The 10,014-nt window shown below is 45.2% G+C and overlaps 1 protein-coding gene across 1 annotated transcript in view; it reads left to right on the forward strand.

Annotated features, from left to right (window-relative positions):
* LOC103581911 (probable histone-lysine N-methyltransferase PRDM7) overlaps positions 1-9,668 on the forward strand; it is a 12,715-nt gene extending 3,047 nt beyond the window's left edge. The window contains 7 exon segments of the mRNA XM_008563625.1: positions 750-799; positions 2,847-3,003; positions 3,739-3,840; positions 4,052-4,323; positions 4,728-4,795; positions 5,922-6,177; positions 9,390-9,668. Coding sequence (XP_008561847.1) covers positions 750-799; positions 2,847-3,003; positions 3,739-3,840; positions 4,052-4,323; positions 4,728-4,795; positions 5,922-6,177; positions 9,390-9,668 — 1,184 coding nt within the window.
* Positions 9,669-10,014: the final 346 nt, after the last annotated feature.

A 10,014-nucleotide genomic window follows, 5' to 3' on the forward strand; every position in this document is an offset into this window, starting at 1 on the left:
GCTCCACCTCCAAATATTATCACACCAGGAATTAGGGTTTCAACATACGAATTTTGGAGGAAAAAAGTCCAGTCATAGCACCCAGTTTTTAACTGGGTTGTGTTTTTGTTGTTGAGTTGTAGGAGCTCTTTATATATTCTAGGTATTAAGGCCTTATCAGATATATGGATTGTAAATATTTTCTCTCTTTCTGTAGGTCACCTTTTCACTCCATTGATTGTCTCCTTTGGTGCTCAGAAGTTTTTAAGTTTTATGCAGTCCTCTGTCTATTTTTGCTTTTGTCACTTATGCTTTTGGTGTCATTTTCAAGAAATCACGGCCAAATTCAATTTCTTGAAGCTTTCCCCCATGTCTTCTTCTTGGGAGTTTTATACTTTTGGGTGTTACATTAAGGTCTTTAATCTATTTTGATGTAATTTTTGTATGTAGTGTAAGAGAAGGGTCAATCTCCATTCTTTTGCATATGGTGATCCAGTTTTCCCAATACCATCTCTTGAAAAGACTGACCTTTCCTCCACTGTGTGGTTTCATTCAGCGTTTTTTTTTTTTTTAATGAAAGTTAAGCCAATTCATTTTTTAAAAATAAATGCAATAGAAACCTTGTGAACACAAGATGAAGGAGAGATGATGTTTGGTTTGGTTTGGTTTCATTTGTCACTCTCTGGTTCAGAATTCTCTGTCCCTGATGAGAATCTTCTGAGCTTAAAAATATTTACCAACTAAAACACTGATTTCTCATCACCTTTTAGTCAAACCTCATCGGGTGGCCTGCAGAGTGGAAAAGAGTAAACACCAGACGGTGAGTACCTGAAAAATCCTATTATTAAGACAACCTTCCTCATGAAAGATCCAAACACACGTGAGAGGAGAACGTGCAGAGTAGCCTAGGATTGCTGCCTTCCTTTTCGGATCACTTTAGCACAGTGTCTGACATCATCACTTTAAGAGTTAACAAGAGCAACAATAACCACTACCACTTGTTTAATTTTGCGATATTTCAGACGTTATTTTGAGCATTTTANCTCATCGGGTGGCCTGCAGAGTGGAAAAGAGTAAACACCAGACGGTTAGTACCTGAAAAATTCTATTATTAAGACAACCTTCCTCATGAAAGATCCAAACACATGTGAGAGGAGAACGTGCAGAGTAGCCTAGGATTGCTGCCTTCCTTTTCGGATCACTTTAGCACAGTGTCTGACATCATCACTTTAAGAGTTAACAAGAGCAACAATAACCACTACCACTTGTTTAATTTTGCGATATTTCAGACGTTATTTTGAGCATTTTAAATGAATAAACGCACTCAAACCCTCACAACAATCCTATGAAGTTGGTACTATAAGCATAAGCATTTTGTGGATGAGAAAACTGAGGTACAGAAATGTTTGATTATGCCTGAGATCACAGTGAGTAGTGGTTCAGTCTAATTCAATACTCCTTCATTCTCTAAAGTACTTACAAGCTCACTCAAACTTTCATGTTTTATAAAGTTCATGCTGCCTTATCCGTACACTTCTGCATTATTCATCTACTGATTATTTCAACCTAATTCTTCTCTGCTGTGCTAAGTGAGAGATATGCTAAGACCCTCTAAGGGAAGCTTGCAAATACACAGTCACTTTATACTGTGCACCGTCCCAGATGAAGACGGAGATAGTTCCTGCTCTCTCATAAGGGACCCATTCAGATGTGAGAAAGCTGCTCCTAGCCCTGAGAAGTTTGAGGTTTGACTGAGATATGACAGAGAGGAAAATGACTTAGCACTTCATGTATTTTACTCTATCCAGTAGAAATGTATCCTGGTACTGATTTTAAACGCTCCTCCCTGTAGGAAGAAGTAACTGCTCATTCCTCTGAGCCCTAATTAAGCAGATCTCATGCTGTTTCAAATCATTTATTTAGCCTGCTGCCTCTGTATTGGGAGCTCTTTGAGAGCGTGGTCCATTCCTGATTTTTCTCAGGAGTCCCAGGCTCAGCTCAGAGCCCCTGAGGGCCCCCTGAGTGTTTTCTAAATGATTCCAAATTTTACAAATTAAAATAGATGTAACAGGGTCAAGTAATGCTGGAGATAATATCTTTGAATTAGATTTCAACTGCAGAGATGGTTGAGGAGGTAAATCAATGTCAGGATTATAAGAGAAATTATTCATATCATGTTTGTGCTGTATTTAATGCCTCACAAAACACTTGGTGAACATTATTACATTTCATGTTCACTATACCATTAAGAATTAGAATGGATGCCAATTTATGGATTGGGAAGCTGAATAGAATTAGCTAACAGTACACCCTTACTTAAGCAGAAGTGGTACAGGAACCAGTTAGTTTAATTCCAAAGTGAAATATTCCTTCCAGGATATGGCAGTTTGCAACTCTTAGCATCACTTTCTGAGTCGTCTAGATACACTTATGCCAACTGTTCCTTCTCTTCCCAAACTCACTGTTCATTTTCCAGATGTGTTTTGTACCCTCTGTGCTTTTCTACATTTCTCCTTCCATCATATGTCGACTAGTTTATGGAAGAGGCCCTCTTTTTCTCTATAAGCCCCTACCTCCTTCCTTCACAGACCTTGTTGAGTCCTCAGCTTGTCTTCCAAAGTATTCTCTCTCCCTCACTCTCACTTACATTTAGAAAGTTGAAGGAAAAGGGCCTTAAGACATGAGCTCTAGTCCTGGATTCACTACCCCCTCATGCCCTTCCCTTTCTCTCTGGTATTCAGACACTCCAGGTTTTTCCAGGGATTGTTGAACCATTAACTAAAGTCATATATGTGAAAACAGGTTGCAAGCCCTAAGGAACTCAGGAAATGTATGTTGTCTTTTAATATGTGACTCTCACATTAAAGGGAATGTCCAGGGCACCATTAAGTAATGAATCTAGATTGAAGAAATTGTCAGCAACAACAGTTTCACTAAACGCAAGTGACTCAGAGAAGGCCCAGAAACGAGTGTCCCCTCCTGCAGAAGCAAGTACCTCTGGACAGTGTTCTAGAGAAAAAATGGGTAAGGGAAAATAATTTGGGGACTTTAGTCCCTCTAGGTCCTTTAGAAAGGTTGATGAGTATGGTCTAGATATGTGGGGTAGACTATCGATAGGCCTGGGCTTAACCTGGACTAAGCAGAGACCAGAAGTTAGATGCTGTATTGAATAACATGTAAGAACAAACACCAACTCTGAAGTCACACACTTGGGTTATAACTCACGCACAATCATTAGGGCCTTGGGCAGACATTATAAATCCTCTGCACTCCTTAATGCTAATCTGTAAAATGAAGATAAAGACATATAGCTCATATATTGCTTAAAAGCATTAAATTAAATATAAAAGAATTGATACATGCAAGGTGTCCAATAAATCCGTCTGTGATAACAGAGACCACGTTTTCTTATTGTTTATCCATGCCTTTGTTCACTGCCTAATATGTAATGCACTCTCAACAAATGTTTTGTGAATAAATAAATGCATGAATTAATTGTCTTGTGGGCAGAAAGTTTGGGAGGTTAAACCTGATCCTGGGAATCCAGAAACTAAAATTGAATTATGCATCTGTAGTCACTGTGGGTGTGGAGTCTTAGTCTCTCTGAAATAATAGTTAAGAGGTACTGAAGGGGTGGGGAGCCATAGTATGTAGAAGGATAGGTGATAATTTGATGGTAGCAGATTTCACATTTTCTGATGAAACAGGTACAAACACCCCAGACTCCTAACTTCAGTCACCTACTCTTCTCCAACTTAGAACTCAGGAGAGAGGAAATTGAATTGAAGACGTATAGCCTGCGAGAAAGAAAAGGTCGTTCATACAAAGAGGTCAAAGAGCCTCAGGATGATGACTACCTGTGTAAGTGACCCTTTTGGCCCACTCGTGGAGAAGGCTATGTCCTGGTACAATAATTTCATCTTGTCGTTTGACCCCAAATCATTCCTTTGTTCTGGTGGCTTGGAGTACAGGATTGAGGCTAAATTATGTAAGTGCTGGGCTCATTCTGAAGTTCTTCATATCCAGGAACACGCACTATACATTTCCTAATGTCTGCTGCTCTCGCCTCCAGATTGTGAGCAATGCCAGAACATCTTCATCGACAGCTGTCTGGCTCATGGACCCCCTACATTTGTAAAAGACAATGCAGTAGCCAAGGGGCATCCCAACTGCTCAGCCCTCACTTTGCCCCCTGGGCTGAGAATTGGGCCATCGGGCATCCCTGATGCCGGGCTTCGAGTATGGAATGAGGCATCTGATTTGCCATTGGGTCTGCACTTCAGCCCCTATGAGGGCCGGATCACAGAAGATGAAGAGGTAGCCAACAGTGGCTACTCCTGGCAGGTGAGAAGGGCCTATCTTACCCCATCTTCTGGCTTCCTACATCGCTTCTTTGCCTCTGGTGGGACATCCCCTTCTACATGCTAGAACATGGATAGAGACAACATGGTTAGCGCTGTGTACTCAGTGGTCTTTGCGTGAACATGGAACTCCTATTTAAAGGTCAGAGGGTGAGCGGGAGAAAAGTGGCAGAGAGACAAAAAAGTGCATTCTCCCTGTGGGGCCTCAGCTCTGACTGGACAAATCAACTCAGATGTGTGGATGATGCCGAGGAGCACAGCATGTGTCACCACTGGCGGCTGAATCCATGCAGGCTCAAATGCATGGAGGACAGTAGAATAAAATAATTCTGATTATTACCTGCCCATCAAACCCAAAAATGACTAACTTATTTTTCTGAAACTCAGATCACCAAGGGGAGAAACTGCTATGAGTATGTGGATGGAAAGGACAAATCTCGGGCCAACTGGATGAGGTAAGGCCAATAGGTTTTGGGTTCCAGCAGGGACACTCGTCTCTCTCGAGCTCGGCTTCTTTCCTTCCAGCATGCCTCCCTCAATGGTTTTTACACTCTCTGCTCCCCTTACAATGTTCTTTCATATTATGAACATCTAGGAAAAAAGAGATAAAATATAGATACTACAATTTTTTTTTTATCAAAAAACTAAATCTCTATGATAGACAAAATTGGGGCACCAGGATAAACCCTGAGGAGCCTAGATCCATTTGGGACACTGGAATCGCACTTTAGTTTATCTTATCAGCATTTATTAAGCACTTACTATATTCTAGTTTAGAAAATGAAGTACATCACATGAACAGATCACACAACCCATGCCCTTGTGGAGGACTATTGCAGGCAGACGTGAAACATTTGATTATAGGAGAACTACACAATGCCAAGACAACCTAAAACAAGGGACCTCTAATCTGTGAGAGCAGGCAATCTTGCCAGCTTCAGTGAAATTAAAACCTGAAGCCTGAGAAGTGAGCTGCAGGGTGGTCATGGGCTTCTGTGCTGCATGGCCCAGCCCGTTTCCATGAGGGTTATCATTTTATTAGAGGATAAGAACATGGATATGCTGTTATTATTCTGTGTTATTATCACGCTAGGACAAAGAGACCTCTAAGTTTCTATGGGACCCCAGGGAGGCAGGTAAACTATGGGAGATTAGAGAAAGGTCTCTCAAAAGGAGATAGACTTGGGCTGAGTATAGAATGATGTGTGCTAATGCAGAAGCGGAGTACGTGATTGATCAAACGCCAAATTCTGTGTTACATGTGGAAATCGATTGAGAGTTTAGAGAAGTTGGAAGTCAGTGTGTTATGGCCAATCAAGGTGGAAGTAAGTCTGGAACGGGGTTTTGAAGAATGATTAATTAGTCAAGGTGGGGAAAGCATTCCAGGCAGGATGAGCACCATACACAGGACTTGGAGAAAGAGGCTTAGGTAAGAACAGCAGGTTCCTGGAGGAGGGTGGCGGCATGGCCTGTCACAGCATGGGGGCCCTGACCATCTGATGACAAGCCCAACATGGCCCCGACAGGTAGTGGAGACTCACTGCCTGTTATTTTCTGTCCCTTTGTCTGCCTCAACCCCAGGTATGTGAACTGTGCCCGGGATGATGAGGAGCAGAAGCTGGTGGCCTTTCAACAACACAGGAAGATCTTCTATCGAACCTGCCAGGTTATCAGGCCAGGTGAACTGCTGGCCTGGTACGGGGACGAATATGGCCAGAAGCTGGGTATCAAGCAGGGGAGCAAGTGGAAGAAAGAGCTAACGGCAGGGAGAGGTGGGCACCACTATTATCCTATAAAAAGGACAGAAAAGGAAGAATTCTCCTTGGGAATTTTCATGGTGCAACTCTTAAGTAGAGTAAAATGCAGTCTAAAGTCAGAAACATTTCAAATCAGGTGCTTCTGAAATTAAGGATTCGTCTCATTTGCCTTTGACTCTTAGGGAAAATTTATATTTTAATTTTTTTGTTCTGATTTTATTTTTTTAACTTCTTTATATGAAAAATATATAACAACATACAGTCCTGACGGGCTTAGAGACAAAGAACAAGTCTCAAGCACCTACCAGCTGTTTCAACAAGGCCGTTTCTTCTGGCTCTTTTAATTGTTTCTTAATTTCTTCCATATTTCTAAATAACATGCATATGTTGTTATTCATTCACTCATTACTTCAATTAGTTGTCATGTGAATTCCTACTCTGTGCCAGACAATGCTCCAGGAACAGGAAATACACACAGAACAAGATGATCAGAATAAGTGCTGTTGAGCAGCTGATGTGTGAATTAGGGAAACATGCAGACACGCACAGCCATGTGCATATCAGACAGTGATTCGTGCTTTCAAGAAAACTAATCCAGAAAAGTGCCTAGAGATCATCATCAGGTGAGGAAGGGTGTGGCAGGGGACAGTCAGGGAAGGTTGCTCTCAGGACATAACATTTGACAGGTGCAGAGTTGTGGGCAAAGGACTCCAGGCAGAGGGAGCAGCTCATGCAACAGCCCTGAGGCAGGAGAGAGCGAGGGTGTTTGAGGAATGGCTGAGACCACCCAGGTGAAGGAAGCAGAGAAGGGAGCAGAGTTCAGAGAGAGACACAAAAGCCTGGACATGTAGTGCCCATGATTCCTGCCAGGAAACGGGGGATTTTCCTGAGATGGAAACAATTGTGGACTTTGAGTTAATTTACAGAAAATAATCTTCACTGGGTAATCCCCTCAGAGGCCGCATCAGTCTCCAGGTAAGAGAGGATGGTGGGTTGGATAAAGGTGGGAGTCAGGAGGAAAGAAGTCTGATTAAGGATACATTTAAAACAGACCTTCCGGGCCCCGCCCGGTGGCGCACTCGGTAGACTGCAGCACTTGGGAGCACAGCGGCGCTCCCACCGAGGGTTCGGATCCCATATAGAGACCGGTCGGCTCACTGGTTGAGTGCAGTGTGGGCGTTACACCGAGGGTTGCGATCCCATTACCAGTCACGAAAAAAGACAAAAAGGAAAAACAAAACAAAACAAAACAAAAAACAGAACTTCCTATTAAATTTGAAATGGGCTAAGACTGAATGAAATAACTCAGGTAGGAATATTTGGTGTGTCACCCAAGGAAGGACATATTTTCATTTTATGATTCGTAGACACAGAGAGAAGCAATTCATAATCTATATCATGTGTAACTACACCTGAATTTGAGTCTCCCCATTCAAAGACATTTAATTGAGGACTCTTGTGTACCCGGTTCTCCATCAGGAAGGGGGATTCAGAGTGGTCCAGGCCCCCTTGAGTAAAGGACTCTGGTTCCTGCTGCCTAAACTAGATTATGAACCAACCCTAACCACACCATGATATCCAGCCCTAAACCTCAAAGTGTAATCCTAACACTAACCCCTGCAATACTGGCCTCCCTGTCCATGCAGTTCCCATCAACAGAACCCGCCCCCTGGGGCCTTGGGGTGGGGCTTGGGGCCATACAGCTCTGGACCTGGAACCATTTCTCAAAACTCCTGTCCGCATCTTGCTTTCCAACAGGGAATGAAAACCCTGTCTACATTGCCTATTTCCTTTCAGTAGATGAGAGTGGAAGCCAGACTGAGAAGGGGCCTCCACATGGATCACAGGTAGCCCTGAACCCTATGGTGACCACATAAGAATTTCAAATCAACTTGCCAGAATGAAAAAGAAGCATCCCCAGAGTGCCTGAAGTGCAGTCAGGGATGGCGGTCACTGGACCATGCTGGATGTTGGGATTGAGGTGTCTGGGCACCCACATTCCTCTGGGTGGATCTTGTCACCACAATCTACCCATTGTCCAATCTGACCCTCAGCAACGTACCCATGGTGCCCGGAGGTGGGCAGAAACTATCACGCATCTCAGAATTCAGCCCAGTGTCCCGCAGGTAATGACCTGCAGAGAGCTGACACTGAGCACATCTGCCTGACCTTGTCCTAAACTCCATGTGTGTCGACCCAATTAAAGTCAGAAGCAGCCAGTGACTGTGGCTTCTTGCAGCAAGTGACATCGATAATATTGTGATAGATGGAAAAGAACAAGCGAGCAGAGTTTGATTGTGTGTATGATGAGAGATACACAGTAATAGATATAAAGTGAGATATTTATAAGGCGAGGAATTTATATAGTGAGGGATATATAGTGAGAGATATATATAGTGAGAGAAATATATAGTGACATAGTTATAGTGAGATATTCATACGGTGAGAGATACATACAGTGAGATATTTGTGCTGAGATATTCATATAGTAAGATATTCATATAATGAGAGAATTATACAGTGAGAGATACACATATATAAAAATCTCCATTTCTTGGCAAATTACCCAAGAACTCAGCCAATCTGTGGCAAAATTTAGTCACAGACCCTGGTGTATCAGCCCATTTTTGTGTTGCTGTAACAGAGATACCTGAGACTGGGTAATTTATAAAGAACAGAGGTTTATTTGGCTCAGGATTCTGAGACAGCTGCATCTGGCGCGGGCCTCGGGCAGCTTCTACTCATGGCGGAAAGTGGCAGGCAGCCGGCGGGTACAAACAGATCACATGGTGAAAAGCAAGAGAGAGACAGACAGACAGACAGACAGACTGACTGACTCTCTCTTCTTTTAAAGCCCTCAGAACCACGCCCCTGACCACCGTTTTTAATCCATTCACTACTGCACGGTCCTACAATCCAATCACCTCTTCAAGGCTCCACCTTTCAATTACCGTAATATGATTTCCCACCCTCTTAACAGTCACAGTGGGGGCCGAGTTTATAATACATAAAACTTGGGGGACACAATTCAAGCCGCAATGAGTTTGGGGGGGTGTCATGATTCAATCTGCTACACCTGGCTTCGTGGCTCAAGCTCTGCTCAGGTAGCTCCTGTCCTGTGATGGCAGATCCCCTGGACTGCTGACGCCCTGCACGCTTGGCTTCCCACCTGCTGACAGGCTCCCTCTGGCTCGTGGAGAGGGTGGAGGATGTAGTCGGAAGGGGACACTTGGGAACCAGCTAAAGTAGAGGCAAACCTCCTGTCTGCCAGCTTCCTACACCTGCACCCCAGCTGTCACTCTGCGGCACCTACACATGCACCCCACCCCCAGGCTGTCCTCTGATCCGAGCGGTGGCTGGTGTGCTGGGTGGCGCCGGCAGAGAGCGGGGCATTGGACGGAGGGAGCGGTGCGGCCGCTGGGCCCCGCCCGGCGAGCAAGTGGCCCGGGGCGCGCGGCCGTGCCCGGGCGCTGGGAGGCTCACGGCGGCCCTCGTGCAGCCTCTGGCAGAGCTTGGCCCCGGGCGGGGCCCCGGTTGCCCCTGTCGCTCCTCGGCTCCCTCCCCGTCCTGAATCCCGCCCCGGACCGCGCCTGGCGCACGTCCCCGGGGCTCACGCTGTGGTACGGTCGCGGACCCCGGGGTGCAGGTCTCCAGGCTTCCCCGCCCCACAGCTGTGTGGACCCGGCCCGCAGGGTCCAGAGACGGGCCGCACGCACCGCGACCCGGGGTCTGCCGCTCCGCCCGTGGGTCGGGAGGGCTCTCGCGGACACCTGCTCTCTGCCGCGTGGCCACCCGAGTGTGAATGGACACGACGCCCTCACAGCCGCGCTCCCTCTGGGACCATTAGTCCTACTCGCTGCTGCAGCCCGAGTGTCCCCTGGCCCTGGACAGCCCCGGGATTATCCCTCGCCAGGACG

This window comes from Galeopterus variegatus, unplaced genomic scaffold (genome assembly GCF_000696425.1).
Source record: "Galeopterus variegatus unplaced genomic scaffold, G_variegatus-3.0.2 Scaffold14254, whole genome shotgun sequence".
Taxonomy (NCBI): Eukaryota; Metazoa; Chordata; class Mammalia; order Dermoptera; family Cynocephalidae; genus Galeopterus; species Galeopterus variegatus.